At 37.8% G+C, this 23,661-nt stretch overlaps 3 protein-coding genes across 3 annotated transcripts; all 3 read left to right on the top strand.

Annotated features, from left to right (window-relative positions):
* The first annotated feature begins 6,603 nt into the window (after nucleotides 1–6,603).
* Nucleotides 6,604–9,028, top strand: LOC144435810 (uncharacterized). The gene is made up of 3 exons (XM_078124435.1): nucleotides 6,604–6,877; nucleotides 7,548–8,071; nucleotides 8,614–9,028. The coding sequence occupies exons 2-3, from the start codon at nucleotides 7,566–7,568 to the stop codon at nucleotides 8,738–8,740; spliced, it is 633 nt and encodes a 210-aa protein (XP_077980561.1). The 5' UTR covers nucleotides 6,604–6,877; nucleotides 7,548–7,565; the 3' UTR covers nucleotides 8,741–9,028.
* A 1,586-nt stretch (nucleotides 9,029–10,614) lies between these two features.
* Nucleotides 10,615–16,575, top strand: LOC144435620 (uncharacterized). The gene is made up of 3 exons (XM_078124213.1): nucleotides 10,615–10,862; nucleotides 13,652–14,123; nucleotides 15,014–16,575. Exons 2-3 carry the CDS (start codon nucleotides 13,678–13,680, stop codon nucleotides 15,126–15,128), a joined length of 561 nt encoding a protein of 186 aa, XP_077980339.1. The 5' UTR covers nucleotides 10,615–10,862; nucleotides 13,652–13,677; the 3' UTR covers nucleotides 15,129–16,575.
* A 1,296-nt stretch (nucleotides 16,576–17,871) lies between these two features.
* Nucleotides 17,872–22,278, top strand: LOC144435613 (uncharacterized). Its single transcript, XM_078124206.1, has 3 exons — nucleotides 17,872–18,102; nucleotides 20,393–20,869; nucleotides 21,498–22,278. Exons 2-3 carry the CDS (start codon nucleotides 20,412–20,414, stop codon nucleotides 21,652–21,654), a joined length of 615 nt encoding a protein of 204 aa, XP_077980332.1. The 5' UTR covers nucleotides 17,872–18,102; nucleotides 20,393–20,411; the 3' UTR covers nucleotides 21,655–22,278.
* Nucleotides 22,279–23,661: the final 1,383 nt, after the last annotated feature.

Raw genomic sequence — 23,661 nt, 5'->3', positions numbered from 1 at the left:
TTATCTCAGGCCAAAACAATCTGGGATATTTATAACTAAGTGTTCACCAGGCATAACAAGGCTCGAAATACTAGTACTACACCATCATTTCACACTGGTTGTCGACATCGTTGTGCATATTGTCTTGAAAATTTGAAACGTGGAATTTCAAGTCTCAAGTCGACATAATGACAGTGATTAAATCTAAAACAAATGATAATAGGAGCCTTTAGTAATCTGAAACAAGTATGAAACAGTCAAAAAAAGGTCAATGGACGGCGTGGGGTAGGTTAGTCTTTTAGACGTGAGATAACCCAGTACCTCCGGACCTTACTTAACCACTATGTACGTTCAACATATAAAGGCTACTTCTACACTTAAAACTCTATCTACGGTGATGCAGTTTTGTACGATTTATTTTATTTGATAAATTCACATTACGATAGTAAATTTGAATATTCATGAAATTAGTCATAAACGACGTATAATTCTGAGAAAAAATAGATTGGGAAGTTCCACATTTCTTTATGCATTAATTGGGGGCGCTCTTATCGTCTAAAGGTTTAACATCGCGCTTAAACAACTCTGATTAAAGTCTATATCAGCAGGGCAAACCCCTCCAAAGTCATTTATTTCAGAACAAACCGTTATACACGTAGTTACTTCGGTATTGATGCAGTACGTACGTGCATCCATGCCTGTCAGATTATTCAATCGGTCACGTGGGGCACTATACGTATACGTACGCACCCACAGAATACTGAAACAATTTTGAATCATCTGAAACACAGTATACAGGAATTGAACTGTGGCCCAAACAGTTTCGTATTTTAGAGTTTATTTTTAATATCAGAAATCAAATGTATACTAATATTATATACATACATAAATACATAAATAAATAAATAAATAAATAAATACACGGCTTGTCATAACTGTTGGGAATCATTTCAGGAGACCATATTGATCAGTTACTATATACACTATCGGGGTCTAATGTCATATGTTACTGTTACGTGTATCCAGACCCTTTCTTTGCTACATGCCTGTGTCTATTAACCAATAAATGGGTAGACATGGGTAGTAAATGGTAACCGAATCAAATTATGAAATTATCAAAATATTTATATTGTAAAAACAAACATTTCCATAACGTACGTACCAATGTTCTCTCCATTTTGATTATTAAACACCCATCCGATTTTCGTTCAAACTATGCCCTTCTTACTTCTCAAAAGACCGTACAATATTATAGGTATTGCGTCATGTTGAAACTCATTATCTGTAGACAACAACGTCGAACGTCATATCGGTACTGTTTCAAGCACGGTTGCTGTGGCAGACACTTACCCAATAAATACAACAAATCGTACATATCTTTATAGTTTTACAGCCAAAATGCCATTCAATAAAACCTATGCATAATTGCCAATCAATGACATGATAAAATGGAAATGTTTTGATAGAAACCTCAACTAGGTATAAATATACTGTGATGTGATGTGATGTGATGTGATGTGATGTGATATGATGAAATATGTACGGAAACTAGAAAAGTACATGTTTGTTACTGGGAAAAAAAAAGTGTGATTAAATTTCTTTATTTGTACAATGTAGATGATTTATCAAGTTCATCAACAACAAAGGTAGCTCAGGTCGACAGGTTATTTTTTCTGACGGTGATCTGATGATGAACAGACAATTCACATGTAGTCCTATATCATATAAGAATGGAGGTTAGACGACAAGGGTTATCAACTAACGATTTTATTTACAGAAATAAGAAGTCCGGGGGGAAAAAAAGTTTCCCTGAGAAAGCACAGTAATAAACTAAAAAAGGTCGTATATCGGCGTGGAAGGTTGAATTTAATTCGGCAGATAATCCACAACCTCCGGACCTACGACAGTAGAATACATAAACTATTCTTATACGAGTATATATATGGCACCATTACCATGACTACAGAGGTTTTATCAAAACTGTTCTCCCAGAAATGAAAAGTGCAGGAACATTGATCTGTACATATCTTTATAGTTTTACAGCCAAAATGCCATTCAATAAAACCTATGCATAATTGCCAATCAGTGACTTGATAAAATGGAAACGTTTTGATACAAACCTCAAATAGGTATAAATATACTGTGATGTGATGTGATGTGATGTGGTGCGATATGTACGGAAACTAGAAAAAGTACATGTTTGTTGCTGGAAAAAAATGTGTGATTAAATTTCTTTATTTAGTACAATGTAGATGATTTATCATGTTCATCAACAACAAAGGTAGCTCAGATCGACAGGTTATTTTTTCTGACGGTGATCTGATGATGAACAGACAATTCACATATAGTCCTATATCATATCAGAATGGAGGTTAGACGACAAGGGTTTCAACTATAGCGAAATTTGTTTACAGAAATAAGAAATCCACGAAAAAAATTAGTTTCCCTGGGAAAGCACGGTGATAAACTCAATAAAAAGGTCGAATCATGGCGTGGAAGGTTGAATTTAATTCGGCAGATAATCCACAACCTCCGGACCTACTACAGTAGAATACAGCAACTATTCTTATACGAGTATATACAGTTACAAAATTTCTAAGCGGTGAGGACATTCTGTGACAGTTTGATTACAAATTAAACGTATTGCTTTTTCAGCAGTTTTTACCTTCAAAGACCTGTTTGCAATGCTGTGCTGTATGCTGTCAACACTGAGGGCGCAGTGTATTGATGAGTCATTTCTGTGTTGGTAGTATAAACCACTGACAGTACTAGTAATGTTAGTTCTATGAAGGTAGGTACGTATACACAAGTTGTACGTTTCAAACACTTGTAATGTAGTTTTCCTTTTAAATAAGATCTCACTATACAGAGATGAATAGTGCAAGAATATGCTCTAACGAAAACTTTACAGTTTGCAATGACATAAATTGGAAATGTTCGACAGTAACCTCAACTAGTAGAAATTTGGTACAAATATACTGTGAGAAGATGACAACTCTACGAAAACATTGTGATTTCAAAAGTTCAAATTTTTAGCAGTTTGAAGTATGTTGTAAACTTTCTAATGCGTAATAGCAATGTCATGCAGGTTTCAATTTCGTTTATTATTTGCCATGGAAACGGCTGTGCATATCCCGAGTATGTAGGGGATCACGAAAGCCGAGTGCAGTCGAGGATGGCAAGCTTTCCTGGCATTTGAACAACGTTTTTGACAGCTATAACTTTCACTGGGACTTGAAAAAAATCACAGATGTAAAGCTAAATTTCTTGCATAAATAATGAAATTGTAAGACTACCCTTCTGGAAGGCATTCAGTTTAAATCTGGTGAAAGTTTGTGTCTGTACATATACTCATACAACAATAGTTGCCACATTCACCTGTTGTAGGTCGACATCCGGAGGTGGTGGATTATCTGTAGAATCAAAGTCAACCTTCCACGACCTCACCTGTCGTGGTATGTAAGACACCAAATACAGGAGAAGTGGGATCAAGAAACTGAGATCAGAACTGAAACTCTCAAAACGAAGAACATGCTAAGTGAGACCGTGTTTGAGACTCTCATATATCAAATAGTCTGTAATTGCAAGCAAACCTGAGATCGTCTTTGAGACGGGTTAATGGTAGCCTCACAACCTAGTATTTCAGCTAGTGTAGCCTAGACAACTTACATGTAATTCAAACCTATATCTGTTCAACTACACGTATGTATCTCGTTTCGTATTCTTAAAGCCGTCACTGTTGAATGGTTGTTGTATGCAATGCATGTAGTTTGTTTGTTTGTTTCAATTTGCACACGGTTGGGCTGAGTGAACATGATTCGTGTCTTATCATGTGCTGTGTTTAGCTAGCTGCATCCGTTCTGCGATCACTTCTGTTGCTGTCCACTGTTTATTGTTTACATCACACGAGTCTCATATCCAGTCTCAGATACGGCCTAACTTTGGACTTTGTTCAAAATGAGAGTCCCAGACTCAGTCCCACTTATGGTTTACATGGGGTCTTATATCTCTTCCACGCCAATATTCGACCTTTTATTTTGAGTTTCATGTGGCATTGTTTCCTTATACTACTGAGTTCCTTGTACTTCTCTTTTCGTCAAATAAACATTGGAAAGTGAAAGTCCCATACTCCTGATTGGATCCTCGGAAATGACAGACAGGGTGAATATTTGCTCATGATATCTTTCTTTCTGAAGTTAATAAATCATATACATGCACTGTGTACCAAAATCTCGCCCCATTGCTTAAAAATCTGAACTTTTGAAATCACATTGTTTTCGTAGAGGTGTCATCTTCTCACAGTATATTTGTACCAAATTTCTACTAGTTGAGGTTACTATCGAACATTTCCAATTATGTCATTAATTGGCAATTATGCAGAGGTTTTATGGAATCGAAAAGAAGTCTGGCTGTAAAATTGTAAAGCTTATTGTCTGGTCGATATTTATAGACTTCTCATTTCTGTGAGAACAATTGTCGTCATGGTAACGAGTACCACCTGAACCATTACGAGTCCCTGAGGACGGAAGGTGTCTTTTATTCACTGGTAGACAACAACACTTCAGCTCGAAACTCTGATATAGATATATTATATATTGCATATATATAAAACTCTAGTTTGTCTTAAACTTAAATGTGCAGTGGCATATGGGGTCCCTACCAGAAAATCCACATAAATAATCTTGAAAAAGGTCCTGAGAATTCGAGGAGCTGCAAGTTTTGACACAACAACTATAGAATAACAAACCAGTAGTGTCACAAATATCCTACAGGACTTAAAAAAACGGAACACACTTTCAAAATCGTTGCTCTAATGTCAGGCTAACTAAATCTACAAAGAAACCCACTCTTTATCACACCATCAATCATAAGTCACATTCTTGCTAACCAAGGAAATATATATACCATCAACACCACAGCTTAAACTACAGAACGATCCAGACAAATAAGACTGTTACCGGAGGTTATGGGTTATCTAGAGGAGGCGATCAGGCTAAACACGTAAACAGTCATGTACCAAGAAGGTCAATTCAGGCAAAATAACGAAGGTAAAATAGCAATGAACGATTAGCCGACATCTACATCGGATTTTAATCAGATTGGAATTTGACCTGCCTTTTTTAATTTGATGTTTTACAATTTAGGGTGACAATGGTTATGTAGTTGATTCCTTCATATGCACATGGGGACTTTTTAAAAAGTGATATCCATTTTAGTTTAGAAAATTTCTTTTGTATTTCGTCCAAAAACATCAACCCTGGGATATGTTCAACTATCACCAACTACCACCACAGTGAATTTGTGTGAAGGCTTTGCATCTTCTGTCCTTGAGTCAGAATCAAGTTATCAGAACTGAGGGTCGCACCAATAATGATTGAATAAAGTGCCTGGCCCGAGAACAACGTCTCAGCTCTCCGACATCACCCTCAATGTCTTACCACACTGTTTACCCTCTCTTCTGTGAGATTCACTCCCCTCCTTTTCCTATGTAACACTAATAATTGATGCATTACATGGTTGTCAGCAGCAACATCACTGATACAGTATGGTACAACCATGGCAGCCGTGGGATGTGGCAGAGGTGACAGTGATGCTGGAACTCACAATAAAAGAAGAAATGTTATACAATAGATTGTATAATGTCATCCTCCCTAATTTCGTTTTCTAAACTGTGACCCCACCCCCCCCCCGGCTTCCCCGAAAACGGATTCGTAAAATGACACGTGACTAATCCTCCCGACCCTCCTGAACTGTAACTTACTGAAGACACCTTTATGATCATATGTCATACACATTTACATATATCATATATCATAAAACTGTTATTGTCGTCCTGCGATAAGCATTGTCTGATGTTTTCCATTGGCCGAATATTCAAATAGGCCCAGAGACAGGCAACAAGAAAGCAATATAAATGTAGTACAACTGCCAACATCAGACCTTGGACGAATTCGAAGAGAGCCTGTTACAAACATGGAAAGTAAACAAATGAATTGAATTAATAACACTTGGCACAGCATGTTGGAAGTATCTAGAGACTTGTATTACATTCCATCATTTGATAAGAACAGATTTATGGCCCCTTTACACAACAGTTCACTGGTCACAACAAATGTCCAGTTCCCCTGGCATTTCAAGTACAAGAGGCAATACAACTATTCTTATCAAACCATGGTGTGTAATACAAGTCTCTGCTGTTCCAACATGCTGTGCCAAGTGTTATTATTATTAATCCAATCCATTTTTGTGTGTGTAACCTTTCCCTGTTTGTAATAGGTTCACGGTCTGATGTCTGCAGTTGCAGGTATAAGTATTGAAATGGCCTGCGATTCAACTGATTAGGCTGCGTTGACACAAACTGCACGCAGACATATATATATCACTGTGACAATGTTTTCCATAAGACTGGTGCAGGTGTACTGCGACCCAATACAAATAATGGGCATTGTTGTATACATTTTCTGGTCATGTGCCGCAAGGGGAACATAAGACCTAGTGTCTTGTATATGACGTACTAACGTCTTTACAATGAAAGTGTTGACAATGTGTGTATGTCAACATGGGTTGACCGACGTTTCGAGGTCATCCACTTTAAATGACGTTGTCATACCAACACAAACATGCTCTACGCAGTTGTAACAAAAACCTGTTCATACTTTCCAAAGGAGCTAAAACACTGATTGTTCGCATATACCTTTCTCCTTCGAGTCAGTAATCTGTCGATCGGACAAAAATATATTCGAACGTCCCACTCTGTAAAACCCTAGGCCTGTGCTACAAGGTTCGCGTAATACGGCGACACAAACTTGAATTCAGCCTGAACATTCGTCGGTATCTTCAGGAGGGAACAATTCTTGACGTTTGACTCGTGCTTGCATTCAACCGTGATCAGTCCAGGGTAAGTGAAACTACTTTGGGGAGTCTAGTGAGATCTCTCTGGTAAGGTAAATAGCTATAAATGTGTTGATAGGTCGCCATTACAGATTTCTGCAAATACAGATACCGGATATCGAGTCAAGAACAGTAACAGCACGCCATGAAATCAGAATCTTGGGCCTACAAAGTGAACTGTTAACATCGTCATTAATCTTAGAATACTTTAATTTATCTATGATGTTGAAATTTTGAGGTAAAAACTGTGCTTCATAAGTTAACGTAAAGTTGTGATGTCAAGACAACACTTTGATGTCATTATGTGAATGGCATGCACCTATGCCATCGAATTCTGTTTCATACATATTACGTTTATATATAAACTTACGGGAATAACTTGAACACAGCGCCACAATAATACGACATAATGCATGTCCCTGAGTCCAAGTTGACCTGACCTGTATAACATGTGCATGGTCCATGTGTATGATTATCTCATCTGTTCCAATGGTATAATAACTTGTATATCAGGTATATCCATCATGTGGGCGAATGGTTAGAGTGACCGCCTTGGAATCTGCACGTTGCTGTTCGAGCCCCATCGATGCCATTTGTTTCTGAGTGGCTAAACCACTTGCAAGCATCCAAAATAGAGATTTTAAACTGATCCTTATAAACATGTTTTATCGTTTCAGAAATCACCTTCTAAAAAGATGGATGACGGGGCCAGTCGTCGTCAACGGGGTCAGATATTTCTCATTTTAGGGATTATCTTGTTCGTGGTGGGCGTAATATTGGAAATTGTGTTGTGGATCTTCTTCTTCGTGGGTACAATCGTACTCTTGACAGGGGTTGTCTTTATCATTATTGGTTCAGTGTGGATGTGCAGTGCTGGAAATAGGTCTCGCACTACTGTAATGACCGTCCAAGCTGCCCCATCAGCGGGTCCTACTGTAGTAACTACGACTGGTTCAACCATGTACAGTGGACAGCCCCAATATGGCGCTCCGCCGCCTGCATACGGTCAATATCCACCCGCTGGCCAAAGTCAATATCCACCGCCAGGTCAAAGTCAATATCCACTCCCAGGTCAAAGTCAATATCCACCGCCAGGTCAAAGTCAATATCCACCGCCAGGTCAAAGTCAATATCCACCGCCAGGTCAAAGTCAACAACCACCACCAGATCAATACCCTCCACCAGCAAATCAAGGCCAAGGGTAAGTTAGGGGTCCTCGTTAGTATTGTTCACCCTGATCAGTCACTCATATACATGAAATTAAGATAATTTTGATGTATATGAACTTATCAAAATATTGTATGAAGATGTCGAAGTACATACTAAAGGTATTAGCAACGGATCGGATCAAACTCACGCATACATTATATACATTTAACGTTGAACTTCATAAACGATTCATTGAGTGTGTATTTTCAAAGTAAATTTTAATAATTATGTATGTATGTATGTATGTATGTATGTATGTAGTTATGTATGTATGTATGTATGTAAACTTATTTCTGTCTGTCTGTCTGTCTGTCTGTCTGTCTGTCTGTCTGTCTGTCTGTCTGTCCGTCCGACTGAATGACTGACCGAATACTATAAACTATATTGTTCTGAAGTGTGAATGAATAAATAATGATAAATCATAAATACATGAATTAATTCAACAAACCTTTGTACAACTGGATATTTAAAGTAAGAGAAACATGTAGATTTTCAAGTGGAGGAAACCAAACATATTGTATATTTATTTGATAGATACAACTATTCCCAGCCTGGACAACCCGGATACTCTGGACAAGCGGATCCTTATGGACAGCAGGGTCATAGTGCGCCTCCACCGACAATCAACGTTCCAGATGAGAAGGCAGGAGCTGCGTTTTAGACAATTATTCAAATACCACATTCCGATTTTCTTGTATTTGTCACAGGGTTATCAACGAATTCTCTTCTCTTCTCTTCTCAAGTGCTATTTGCTACTATAACCGTACAGGACAGTTTTACGGATAGACTTAATTGACGTGTATAATATGCATGTGTACATATAACGAGAGTAACTTTTTTTATTGCACATCTTCTTAACGAAGGATTACGAAAGGTTTCAGAAATGAATCATGCTAATCGAGATAAATTACATTTTATAATTATACAAATTTATAAAACTTGTAAAACAAACAACACACACACACACACACACACACACACACACACACACACATATATATATGTATATATATATATGTATATATATATATATATATATATATATATATAGGAAGTTAGTGGTAAGATTTGTCCGTAGTACAGTGCTCGATACGTCTGCACGCAGAGCGGAGTATATGTTGAGGGTAGAAGAAAATCAAGTCGGGTTTTTCATCTCTACAAGCCTGTTTCGTGAGTAAATCACTCGTCAGGAGATGTTGATGTTGATGTACATCAACATCTCCTGACGAGTGATTTACTCACGAAACAGGCTTGTAGAGACGAAAAACCCGACTTGATTTTCTTCTACCCTCAACACACACACACACACACACACACACACACACACACACACACATATATATATATATATATATATATATATATATATATATATATATATATATATATATATATATATATATATATATATATATATATATATATATATATAAATAACCAGATTTAATGGATGACCACGTATCATCTTCACATTATTCTGGTTAAGTTAAGTGCCAAAATTGGATTTAGCCTGATAGGGCATACTGACAAGATTTGTGACTCGTGTACTGTTGTTTTATGGTTGGAAAAGGTGGCAACAACGGAGTAACAAACCCAGTTGATAGACTGTTAGACAAGACCAAGTTATTCAAGCCAGCAGCAATAACTAATCATAAGTTAGTATACAGGTCTCGTAGACTACCCTCTGGATAAAATATCCCGAATGTACATATAAGTGACAACTTGTATTAATTGTTTTTTGTAAATAAACTTCATTATTTTATTGACTTTTGTTCATGGAGGAGTAATATTTGATGAGTCATCTCAAACCTGTCTCGCCCTTTCCACCTGAAATTTGTCAACCAAATGCTAGTCTGGGACCGTATATATTTTTCGGACACTTTGGATAGGTTGGCCAATTAATCTGATTTATCGAGTGAACCATCGTCGTTGTCTATGTCTATATTATATCGTGCATGTACCTTTCTCTGCTTAACACGGATAGATTGAATTGTACAGACTTTGTATGCCGAAGCTCAATAATTCAATGACATATCTAAGTATGAGGAGATTTCTGTGGGTGCTTTGCTATTGTCCTCCCACTACTACAATATTTCAATGCCGGACGGGCAGAACTATATAGACTACGTGTATTGTCAACAATTCATGCTTCGTTTGTTTGAATACAATATACATGTACCGAGGTTTTGTTACCTTGGGCATTGGAACTGTGACGTACACGGTGTTCAAACAGTCCCTTTTAAAGATAACCTTAGAGCGAATTGGGTCAGGTATAAGCAATGCCAGTTACTATAGCGACGTGCTATAAACAGACTGGTATAAAGGGCTATTCATGTCACGGCATGTGTTGGTACTTCAGTATTTGAGTTGTTCATTACTACGCATGTACAGGTTTTTTACGAATCGCATTTTGTGACGGTCTGGGTCGGTCACTTTGCATCGCCAAAAGTAACCACTGAACGCATGCGCTGCGTATCCCATAACTTTTATATTTCGTGGGTACAGAGTTCAGGTAGTCACATAAACCAAGAGACACTGCGTCTCTGATTTGTCAATGTACAAAAGCGGATCCATTCGTCCCTTTTCATGGTCAAACAAGCGTCATGTGACCTGGTGATTTTTTCTTTATTCGTACGTTTACATCATACTCCGCTTCCATATACTGCAGAAATAACGTTGATCATATAAGGCAAGTGCCCAACTGGGCCCGCCTGGAACTTAAGTTGGTGGGTTTTTTCGTATAACATCTCAGTGGGATCGAGTTCCTGTTTTAATTTGATAAGGTGAGTTGTTATTTTTGTTTGACCTTGATTTTCAGCCACTAAAACAGTCTCTCCTCGCTGATGAAGGAATAGTTTTTGTAAGATCAGCATAATATCTACAAACTATAACATAAACACTTTGTCATAATTCTTCAATCAATCAATCCAATCAATTATGATGTCCTATCAGCACCGAAGTAGCAATGGTTCATACTAGTATTTTGGGTCAGTGTCTAATGTGCATGGATCACCATGAGTCAACAAATAAGAAAAAAGGCTGACAGCGTCCTGGTCGATTCAGGATATGTGCTGGGTAAACAATGACATTCGTGTACCAAGGTACGTTACCATAAAGTACCTTTCAAGTTTGCCTGACGGGTATAGTATGTAGTGCAAGGCTTGGGTTAACCCTGTCATATTGGCCCGCCGTCCTATCCCTTCTTCAAGCCAGTGACTTGGGTTAACCTGAACATAACAACCACATACATTTGGTGGTCTCTAACGCAACTACCATACAACCTGGTTGAATTTTGTCCATATGTTCGGAGTCCCGTTCCCCCATATACATAACCCTGGCATTCCTGGCCGTCAAACCTCAAAGACAGTGACTTTGAACCTTTATGTACAAATATATCATATTTACATTTCGACAACTGTGTAGAGAGAGAAATACGACTAAAATTGATTGATGGACTTCTTTGGACATGAAAAATTGGAATATATTATAATACCATATATACAGCCGTGTTTTGATTTAAATCAATCTCCACAACAAAACTAGGTCAAAAAGTGTGAAAGGACAAACACAAAATTATAGCTGGCAAACGACGTACGAACCACATCTCCCAATAAAAAAGGTATGACACCGATCCTACCCATTTTGAAAGGTATGTAATCAGACATTATATTTATTTTGGACGATTTAACTGGACAGTCTGATCAAATAGTCATATCCACTCAACAATAAAATGCACAGCTTACTGACTTGTTGACTTGTCGCACAGAGGCACACCTTTTACCATTTCTAGACGATGACGGAGAATCGATCTCCAACTTCCAGTACTGTCCGAACTATGTGTTTCAACAACACTCCCGAGACAACAACGTCTGTCAAATAAGAGACCCCTATTCAGTACGATGATTATAACAACATAATCTACATAAATATTTCTGTAAACTGTAATTATTTCATTTTCCATTAATTTGAAAAAAAAATTATTTGATGAAGTACACAGTAGAAAGTCGCTACAACGAAATTAACATAATGATTAAATCCCATATAATGACTATGCATAATTTCAAGCGTGACAGTATAGTCTAAGGTCAAAGGTGACTTTGACCTACTTGTACACTTTGTACCTTTCCGAATGTACAGGTAATTATAAATTGATGATCGGTCTCTCAGACAACCATATTGGTCTAATGTTAAATATGACTACTTCGTCATACACTTAATATGTAGGAATAACTCCAATAAAATATCTCATACCACGCATGTTTATGAGTAATAGTAATGAAACACATGTGTGTGTAGATGTTGTCCATATGTTAATCTACACTGACTAGAAATAACAGTAAACAATGCAGACAAAATACTGAGCCTGCTAAGGCCAAATGAAAACAAATTGTGTGGTTCCGATCACTCTCAATTTTAGAATAGGTGGGATAGGCATATTTTTTATATTATTTTATTATATTTTTTTTTCTGTGTGTGTCTAGTTCAGGTTTTCCGTTGTTTTCCAAATGGTTTCTGTGTTGTCCATTTCTTCCTATTATATCAGATGTATAGCCATTACAGATTGGAAGAACAGTTTTAGAGCGTCTTTTTAAGTTGATGGCAGTTTCCTCATCCGCTATTTCTCGTGAGACTTCACACAATTTTTGCGTTTTTATTACTTTTTTCTCAAATGCGTAAAAAAAAGTTTAGGGTCGGCAGTAAAAAGCTAGGTGGGGGTCGGGTAAAACAATTATTTTTGGGTCCATATCACTAAGGGCCCATGTCACTTCGAGTCGATATTTACCTGCATAAAGAAAAACATTGGGGTTGGGGAGTCATATAAAATACCTAAACGAGCATAATTTATGATAAGTCGGAAAGAGTAAGGGCTACTCTGAACATTTTGACTCATAATACTTCGAGAACGGCAGCTTGAAAGACGAAGATCTAGACGTGGTTGTCGACAACGACAAGGGTATAAATACACTTTTTTTTTCTCGAACGCGTCCAACCTTGGCTTATTGCATGTGGTATGCTGATACCCCAAAGAATTAAGTTTTGGGTTTTGTCCGCTTTTATGATATCGCTTGTGTGGCTGGGTGTCCCTTTTGTATAAAAATAGGCCATTCCAGATTCCAAACAGGGAATTTAGAATACATCACCCACTCTCAAATTGGGGGTATCGTCACCTCATAGCTTTGTCCCTTGGTATTATAATAGACAGTGCCCCTCCACTGTCTATGGTATTATATAGAAGTGTAAATTAGAGATGTTTTTTTGTATTGTTCAGACATTGAGGAAAGCAGCAGTGCTCAATGATTACTAGTAACCAAGTAACCTATACCATGTATACCCCCAAGGTACACACAGACAGGAAGTAGAGCGCCACCCTGGCAAATTTTAGAAAGGTCTATTAACGCATTTCTGATGTCAATTAGTGCTGGAGTCAGTGACATCGGTGTATACAAAGAAACGTGGGTAACATGTGAGCAGTATCAAAATCTTGAAATTATAGATAGGCTGTCATTCACCGTACCGGAAATTTTTGATGATGTTGAAGTTGATAAAAATCGACTTTTTTTTTCCTTTGCAGGGTTGGAACTTGGAAGGGGAATCAAAATGAGCGAAGAAAGCGTAGCATATCGCACCAGGGGCATCATTATGATAATAGTCGGTCTTATAATGCTAGCCGCTGGTATTGCTTTGGTAGCAGTATTGATAGCAGTTATATGGTACGGTGCTATGTTGATTATCTGTGGAATTGTGTCTATCGTCATAGGGGGTGCACTCATTAAAAAGTCTTTCACTCTAGACCCGTCTCGAGTGGAAGCTCTAGATACAACACGACATCAACAACAACAATCGCAAGGCCCTACTGTGATTACAACCACTGGAGTTATGGGACCTCAATACGGCGGTGCGCCATATTCAGGGGCGTACGGTGATGCTGGTGCGCCACCACCGGCATACGGTCAGTATCCCGGACCACCAGCCGCAGCAGGAGGTGTCGGTGAAGGAGATTTTCCTCCTGGATTGGGCCCAGCTGGACAACAAGGACAAGCTGGGTAATAAGATTTTTTTATGTTATCAACTATGTATGATGCTAACTTACCGTTTACAAAGTTCCCGCCAAATTATTGGAACGAATTCTTAAAATCATAAATTGGTCATGCCTTATATTAGGTGTTTTCTCCGATATTCTTGTTGTGTGAACTTCTGAAAAAATTACTCTTTCAGAAAGGATGACCAAATAAACCAGGAAGTCAGAATGTGTGAAAATATCCAAATTGCGATAAATGATCCTTACGCAATGAATGACAGAGAAAATAAATACACTTAAAAACTACTAACATTAGCTGTTTTTAGATAGATTACCAATCCAGTAAATACAGTACAACACAGTGCAATACAGTGCAATACAGTGTAATACAGTACAGCACAGCACATTACATTACATTACATTACATTACATTACAGTACAGTACAGTACAGTACAGTACAGTACAACATAGACAGTATAGTACAGTACACTTCTGCAACAGTACACTACTGTAACAGTACAGTACAGTGCAGTACAGCACAGACAGTACAGTACAGTACACTACACTACTGTAACAGTCCAGTACAGTGCAGTACGGTGTAGTACATCACATCACAACACAACACAGCACAGCACAGCACAGCACAACAACAACAACAACAACAACAACACAACAACAACAACAACAACAACACTACACTACACTACACTACACAGCACAACACAACACAACACAACACAACACAACACAACACAGTACATGCAGTACAGTAGTGTACACCTCAGTAACACAATTTCAAATGCCTTGAAATAGCATATATATATATATATTCTTTAACAAAAGATTTCCAAGAGTGTGGCTGTAGATTGTATAACAAATAAACACATGACATTTGTCTTTTTTTTCTTCTACAGGTATAGTTATTCAAATCCAGGGTATACGCCCAGTGGACCGGGTTTTGGAGAACCATCGCCATATGGCCAACCGCCTCCCTATAGTAATTACGGTGCTCCCCCCGGAAAAATGTAATAAAAAACTTTTGCAATCATCCAAAAATCACAGATTGTAGTCATAGCCGACAATCAAGACAACAGAAGCGGTGAATGTCCAATTTCAATAAAACGCCAAAGAAATTAGTACGGATTATCCAAAGTCGTGCCTTCAGCCTGTATTTTCCAGTTGTCGTTTATCCAACAAACAAACAATTTTTCGAAATCCAGACTTGAGCCATGCTCAAATCCAAAGGACTGAGATATATATTTGCAGTTGCAGCATTCGACCCTGGAGTGAAATACACGGTTACATCTAAGCTGGGGGACCCACCAAGGGTCTTAAAGTGACCGTATGGATGAAGATTTGGATTTTAATTTATAAAACAATGTTATCATGGCTTCCTAATTGAAATTTAATGTGAAACAAACATAGTCTGTGTTCTTTACTCAACACATTGCAAAAGACTGATAAATACGTAAAATGTTTGTTATTGTAAATTCCAAATCCTCATCCATATAGCCACTTTAATAACCAAAACTTTATTATTTTAGGTGACAACTTGACGCAATTGTTTCAAACATAGCTTGACTCATGTTTATCAAAAGTATGATACCACAACTCCCATGATTCAATGAAACACATCACAGAATAAAATTATGTTTGCCTGATCGATATCTTGAAACGACGTCACAGATCTCCAGATGGTCATCCATGCAGTCATTTCTTGCTTCCTGTGGGAAATTAGGGACTTCGTATCATGACCTCCACAAGTTTGTTTCCAAACTGGTGTTTTTAAGTATATTTAAATGTTTAACCTTGTTCGTAATTGTGTTTCTGATTTTGTCTCTTTTACTTCTTGAAATTTCTTGTACATTTTTCTCTCTTCTGATTTCATCATCGATTATACCTCGTCAGTGCACTGATGTGGCCGGCTAGTAGTTCACCTTTTTCACGTTATATACAAAAAAAACCATGTTGGTACGGACTTACAGCGGATTTCAAAATACCATTTAACTTCTCTGTTTTATACAACCACACATAAATCAATAAGACATGGCACAGCAATAGCATGACATCAATGTATTGCAGCATTTGAAATAAACACTGCAACAAGACGTACATGTAGACACGTAGGCGCCAATGTTTTGACGCCTGCATATGATGTCTACAGCATGGTGGCACACCAGTTCATTATATCGTTTAGACAAAATGTTGCAAGAAACTATTCATTCAAATTTGCTGTAGCAGATGGAGTTTCTTATTGATTTCTGTGTGGTTGTATCTAACAGAGAAGATGAACGGTATTTTGAAATCTGCTGTAACATAAAAGGCTAATGTGGAAAATTCTACTGGTTTAACCTCTCCACTTAATCATACAACTATAAGGAATTGCAACATGATATGAAACTCAACATCCATATTTTTGAGAAACAGCGTCTTTCGCTCTACATTATTTTCACTCCATCTGATAATATTTACTGATGATGACTGTAAATACGAGATTATAATAAATTATGTTTTATCACACGTGTCTCCAATATTGTTCTGCGTGGGACTATAAGAAGTTGGGACGTTGTATGTAATGACGTAATCGTACGCCTAGCCTAGCTTAGGCGTCTTGTAAAAACGTCTGAGCCCTTGCTCCGAATGTCTATTTTGAACTATAATTATATCAGGAACTGTCTAAGGGTGACCATATTTTTCTCTCCTGTTTCTCATTACCCAACCGACCCAAATTTTCAGCAACAAAAAAAAAAAATGCGCCGCCAAAACAGTGCCTCTCTCTGTCAAGATATAAGCAAGTGTCTGCATTGTCGATGGCATCTACAGTCTGCAGCGGCGACAACTCTTGTTCACGAACAGAGCATTTTTCATAACTTAAGTTATTCAAGCAGGGGGCTGAGAACATGCCAAATAGGGTTACCCTAAGCGTTTTGTCTCTTAGTTTTTGCCAGGAAAATTGGTTAGACTCCTGACCCCTGACCTATGTAAATTGATTAGGTCAAAACTATATTGGTCTTGGATTATACCAAATATTATCAAAACCTAAAGAAAATAATTGTGGTCTGAAAGAAACACGTTTATAGCAACACAGTTCTGAAAATGATCATGGTAAAAAGGTAATGAAATGTCGAATCAAACAACCATTGGACTAACTGACCGAAACATCAATTTTCAATCTGATTGGTGATTTTCAGGGAAGATGTAATATCCAGTATACAAAGAATGATAAAACCATGCTACGTATACTTTTAAATGTGACTGTGTGACTCTTTGTCCTAGATATAGGACACACAGAAAGGAATACGCTTTTACGAATAAACTTTTAGCAAGAAAACACAACATTGTCTACTGTACAGTATATCAAACCACGAGTACAGGACTCTCAAATTTTTTCGACTGATTACGGCAATAATTTGACTGGTTTGACAGATTTATCTATTGTTAAGCTTATAACTGGGATTTTAAAATATTGGAGTTGAAAAACAAAGAAAAGAAAATATACTATTTGCCTAATTTTATTACCTCTTATAATAATACGTAATTTACAATATTGAAGGTCTTTTGTTGTTTTTTTAATCTTCAATTTTGTCTCCTTGTTCCCAATTTACGTCTTGGGGAAACTACTAACAAACATACTCCTCTTCGTGTTACAGTTCGGTCGGTCATTTGCTTTGCCAGAGAAACCATATTGAACGCATGCGCTGAGCAAGTTATTTCGTGGGCTCAGTTTCTAGGTAACTAAGCGACACGGCGTCTCTGTCAATTTACAATGGTGGTTCTATTCGCCTCTTTTCATGATCAACCGAGCGTCATGTGACCTGGCGACCCTTTCTCTTTTTTTCACGTCTACGCCATAAGTTGTTAACACACAACGAGAAATAACTTACGTCGGACTCGAAGTAGTGGGCAAGTGCCCCACTGGGCCTGCCTCGAACTTCTGTTAGTGTAAAATTATAGTCCATATAATATCACAAGGTGATTGGGCTCCTGTTTTAATTAGATACAGGTGAGTTAAATTTTTGTATAATTTATTTGAGAACTTTGTTTTTTTCAGTTTAATACTGGAACCGTTCACTACGTATACATAACCTCAGAAGAACACGGTTTTGGTGGTGTATCACTAACTTATATTACTACATTATATCATATATGTCCAATGTTTTAACACCATATTAATTTAATTAACATCCTGAGTTTGACTGGTATTGAAGTAGTAACATTTCAAGTTTTGGGTTGAAAGTATCCAGTGTGTATGGATCATGTGACGAGTTGTAAATGTCAAAAAGGCCGACAGCGTCCGGTTCGATTCAGGACATCTTGGGTCATGTACTGGGTAAACATTAACAGAGGTGGTACGTTTGCGGTATGCCGATGACAGTACCGCTTGTGGGTTATCCTCGACATTTCTCATTCGCTAAGAGCCCGCGGCTATCCGAATCAGTGACAACAACATGTTACGAAATCTAACTCGGATACATACACAAGTAAAAAATATCCGTGCGTTTCACGATGACTAATGAACGTGTGTGAATATGTTTGCTTCGTCTTGGGGTGTTGAATACAAAATAAATATAGCAACCTATTATGTATCCCGAACTAAAGAATGTCGAAATACAAAGAGCAAGAGAGAAAGAAAGACAGCTGTCATGTAATTTGTGTTGACTGCACGTCAGCAGCTCGCTCTCTTTAAATTCCCCCCAAACATGAAACGACTAATTGACTTATATGTAACATTCAGTGTCACAAATGAATGTAATTCCGTGGACATAGCATCATCATCTATTTAATTTAATGGAGAGTTCATCCGATTCGGCCTACCTCCAATCACTGACAAGAATACCTAGTAATAACAACTAAACAATCTCATGAAATATTATAATTACACTCACGTGATATGCGACTAAAACAGTAGTAGCTGACTGATTTGTTATGGACATGAAAGTTGAGTTGGAAAATCAGAAATATTTATAAAATTAAGTTTAAAACAGCTATGATGGTTTGTCGTTGCTGATATTAAATTCTGTATGCAGTTTGAGAATTAGATATGGAAAATGACATGGATCTCCCCCAACACAGATTTCATATTATCCCCCCCCCCCTCCAACTACTGATCCTACTTCAGAAGGTATATAAGGTACAAGGTCCTGTGTAACACCATATTTGATTTTCTCGGCCTAACTATAAGAGCGCCCTAACAAGCACAAACAGTCTAATCATTCGACAAACACCAAATATTCATTCAATAATAAAAACATGTAGCTTACTTCCATATCATATTTCATACAAATACATACATTCTACCATTTCTAGACGATATTCGGAAATTGATCCCTGACTTCCTACCAGGAAAGTGTTTCTCTTCAACATCATTTCATCCAAAGCCACCCGTTTTATTATGTTGTACAATATAGTTATCACAAAATAATCTAAAAATTCCTGTAACTGTTCTTGTTTCATCTTCAATGATTTAGAAGAAAAGAATTTGAATATGGATACCAAAAAAATAGTAATTTATATATTATGACACACTTTTAGATCAATAGCAATACACTTGATCGGTCAATAGTTTGCTAATGTGATGTTGTCTAGATGACAAAAAAATGTACTTTACGTAAAATGTTTTTGGTCCATAAACAAAAATGAAAAAATAGCTGAACCTGGGAAAGATATTATGAATAAGTGTAACCATAAGTTAAAGACTAAATGCAATTTAAAAAGTAGAGAGCCTGATATAACTGTTCACGTACACCTTTACAATATTGACAATACCCGAAGCAGTTAAGTTTTGGGCGTGGACCACTTTCAAGTCGCTTCAATTGTTATGACTGACATCGCTTATGCGTGTGTGGTATGTAGCATGCGGACATTTTAGTATCCCCTTTGTACACACGTATTTCTTATTTTTAAATGAAAGTGAATTTTATATTTATACTACTTTTATCCTTAATCTGCCTCAGATCGATCGAGAGCAGATCGTATCCGAAATTACAATTCATGTTACAAGCCTAATGTGTCCATGAAATTCATATTTATTTATTTATTTTTTTAAAATGGAGGGGATACATATGTAGCCATATTTTATGAAATGACTGCTTAGTGATTTTATCAATATATGTAAATATTGGCATTTAAACTATGCAAATGAGGCTGCGTCATACTGCATCAAAAGATGCGGTAATCCCTAAACAGTAGGCAAATTCACAATGCTGTATGCTAGCTATCTACTTGCAAGATTGAATTTTTCATTAAAAAATAATAGTTCACATTTATCGAGCTTTTTTTTTTTCAAATTGCAGGGTTGGAAGAGGACACAAAATGGATGAGGAAACCAAGGCATATCGCATCAAAGGCGGCATTGTAATGGTGGTTGGCCTCATCATGCTAGTAGCTGGGATTTTTTTGGTCGCATCATTGTCGTCATTTTTCTATTATGGTTGCTTACTGGGTTTTTGTGGAATTGCCGCTATTGTCATAGGGGGCCTGTTGATTAAAAGGTCGATGACCCCGAACCAGACTCATGCACAAGCTCTGGGTATAACACAACAACAACAACAACAACAACAACAATCGCAAGGACCTACTGTGATTACAACCACTGGAACCATGGCAACCCAATACGGAGGTGCGCCGTCCGGTGCGCCATATTCAGGCGGATACGGTAGTGCGCCACCACCGGCGTATGGCCAATATCCCGGACCACCTGCCGCAGCAGGTGTCGGTGAAGGAGATTTTCCTCCTGGACTGGGCCCAGATGGACAGCAAGCACAAGCTGGGTAATAAAGATTTTATAACATCGACTATTTTGAAGAATTTGAATGTTTTACTTTAAAATGTCCAGCTGTAGGGGCCGGGGGTTGGAGGGACTGAGTGGCGAGAGACTTCCAATAACTTGTACTACTAAACTATATATTTTATCCATCCTGATGTGTACTTTCTTTCCTCGAGGTGGTGGTGAGAAGCCAACTCAATTTTTTCAAAAGCTTTACCTTTCAACCTAAGGATCTCAAATTGATTCACATGTCTCCTTGCCTAATAAAGGGTGGCCAACGTTAGGTATTGGTTATTAAAGCAATGAGGATCACTTGTCAATGCAAAGGCCTTTAAAATAATTTTTGGGGTTTGCTATAAATGAAAGAAACTCACCATAACGTAATAAATCTGTAATAAATGAGGAAAGAAAAGGGACATGTATCTATGGTATACCGTCAAGTACCATTGTACAAAACATTCACGTTTAACGCGTTCTTCTTTTCGTCAGCTATAACTGAATGATTGACACAACCATCTCAGATTACAGTCGAACACAGAATATTCGATAAGGGTACTAGTTCTGGTTTTAAAATGATACATTTAAAACCAAGATAGTTTGACTAATGTGTGTTTTCCTCTTTTATATTGCAGCTATTCAAATTATTCTCCCAGTGGACCGGGATATGCACCAAATGGACCGGGGTATGCACCCGGTGGACCCGGGTATGGAGAACCGTCCCAAGCGTCGCCGTATGGCCAACCGCCTCCATATAGTAACTACGGTGGGCCACCTCCCGGAAAAATGTAGTAATCTCACAATCACACTTTTGAGGTCTTCACAGAATCGCAGATCCTACTACGTTTCGATAATCCCAATTGAGATATTAGAAACAGTGAAGGGGAATACAGTCATCAGGCGGTCGTGAAGTTTCAATTTTATACCGTGGCTTATCGACAACCATGTCATCATTGTTTTTTTAAACAGTATTTACAATCTAATAATCCGACTATATGCTTAGATACAAATGGGCCAGAGACTTGGCTGCCTGGCTTGAAATTGTATACTGTGGACGACGAATCAGTGTATCGAGTCAGATATTCAAGTCTCTTGGCTAAGATACTTAGGATTAGTACTGTGACAGTAGGAAGTAGCTGTGAGCGAGAGTATTGAACCGGTTATAGTGAACGATGGATTGATCCAATCTGATTAAAATCTGATGTGGTGAAAGTGGCTAAATGCTTTATTTACCTCTACTTCCATCGTTTTGTGTCGTTTGTTTTTGTTCCGAGTGATCGCCGCCTTCCCACACCACAAACATAGACCCTACATGTACGTGTATGGTCTATGCTTCGTGTAGGGTCTTTGGTTTGATAATGTATTTGTCGATTGTAAATACTTAGCGTCAATAAATTGTGTTTTTTTTATCATGAACTGTGACTTCAATTATGTTCTACAAGGGGAGAGGAGGTAAGGTGAATCGTAGCTAAAAGTATTTATTTATAGGTTGAAAATGTCGTTTATAATCTCACTATAGAACGGATCCACAGTCATGGGGATTTCGGTGTAGTTTCTTCAACGTCGTAAACCAGGCCTCTTTACGGCACCGTCCAAAACGTACCAGTCAAGAGGTCGTAAACCACAGGCCTCTTTACGGCACCGTCCAAAACGTACCAGTCAAGAGGTCGTAAACCACAGGCCTCTTTACGGCACCGTCCAAAACGTACCGGGCCGCAAAGTTTTTCGTTGCTTCAGCAGAAATGTGTGCTCTGGCTTGCGAGAATGGGTTTCTTCAAATTACAGAAACATATATGTTATTATAATTGGTTGATTATACCGTCACCTCGTTCCAAGTACAACGTAATACAAAACAGTATCTAGTGTTCTTCATTTACTTTGAGCATGATAGTCTTCTCATCGCTGCAAATATAGAGCATAATAACAATACTTACAAGACTATGTTACAGGAAGACATATACATTGTGGAGAATATAACAGAGTCTTATAATACTATAGGTATCTTATCTAAAGTTTATAGTGTAAAACTATATATATTTTTGCTACTAGAAAATTTGACAATTTTACTGTCTTCAGCTAGTTGTCAAAGACTAATTTTGACTGCTACCAGACTGTTATTAGTCATATGTGTTACGTACAAGAATGCATTTTAACTTCTAGGTTGCTTGGTTAAGATATATGAATTCGTTTAGTCACTGCTTTGAGTTGTCGACAGTACGTTGAACTAGGTTTATAAATTAGATACTAGTAATCTTCTCCAAAATACATGCTCATCTCAAGGTCACTATAATAACCAACTGAGACTTTGTAGTCCTTGGTTGTCATGCAAATTTGCGCCCTCTGTGGATGATAGACGATCGATTCCTATGCAAGGTTGTATGCGACCATCATTGGGCAAACAACACAACGGCTTTTACAGTGCAGTTGAAGGTGGGTTTGTGATCAAGTAATTCATAATCGTGTGACAACCGTTGAACTGGTGGTGTACTGCATATGTGACAGACGGTGGCGGTGAAAAGGAAGAAAGGCTGACGATTCGAACGAACTAGCAGTACAGTATTTAAGGCTCAGACCACTTGTTTGGTGGGCTGAGATTAAGGGGGGTTTATGACCTTTAAGGGAACCCGGTTTGGAGGAGAACGTGTGTAGGAGAACGCATGTAGTCTAAATTCTGTAAACGTTAAAGGAAGGTTTCTTGGCGAGTTCTTCAACTTTGATACCCGTAAACAGCTTTGTGATGGACTAGTTTTGAAACGAGAGGGCGCCAGATATATCGTGAGAACATCGTAAAGGTCAACG

Source organism: Glandiceps talaboti, chromosome 5 (genome assembly GCF_964340395.1).
Source record: "Glandiceps talaboti chromosome 5, keGlaTala1.1, whole genome shotgun sequence".
Taxonomy (NCBI): Eukaryota; Metazoa; Hemichordata; class Enteropneusta; family Spengelidae; genus Glandiceps; species Glandiceps talaboti.
This window is presented reverse-complemented; position numbering and strand designations above follow the sequence as displayed.

Bases quoted from the DNA above. Each gene is read 5' to 3' on its own strand.
- LOC144435810 (XM_078124435.1), top strand. From the start codon at position 7,566: ATGGATGACGGGGCCAGTCGTCGTCAACGGGGTCAGATATTTCTCATT. The intron at 8,072-8,613 runs GTAAGTTAGGGG...TTTATTTGATAG, and splicing joins CCAGCAAATCAAGGCCAAGG to ATACAACTATTCCCAGCCTG.
- LOC144435613 (XM_078124206.1), top strand. From the start codon at position 20,412: ATGGATGAGGAAACCAAGGCATATCGCATCAAAGGCGGCATTGTAATG. The intron at 20,870-21,497 runs GTAATAAAGATT...TTTATATTGCAG, and splicing joins GGACAGCAAGCACAAGCTGG to CTATTCAAATTATTCTCCCA.
- LOC144435620 (XM_078124213.1), top strand. From the start codon at position 13,678: ATGAGCGAAGAAAGCGTAGCATATCGCACCAGGGGCATCATTATGATA. The intron at 14,124-15,013 runs GTAATAAGATTT...TTTCTTCTACAG, and splicing joins GGACAACAAGGACAAGCTGG to GTATAGTTATTCAAATCCAG.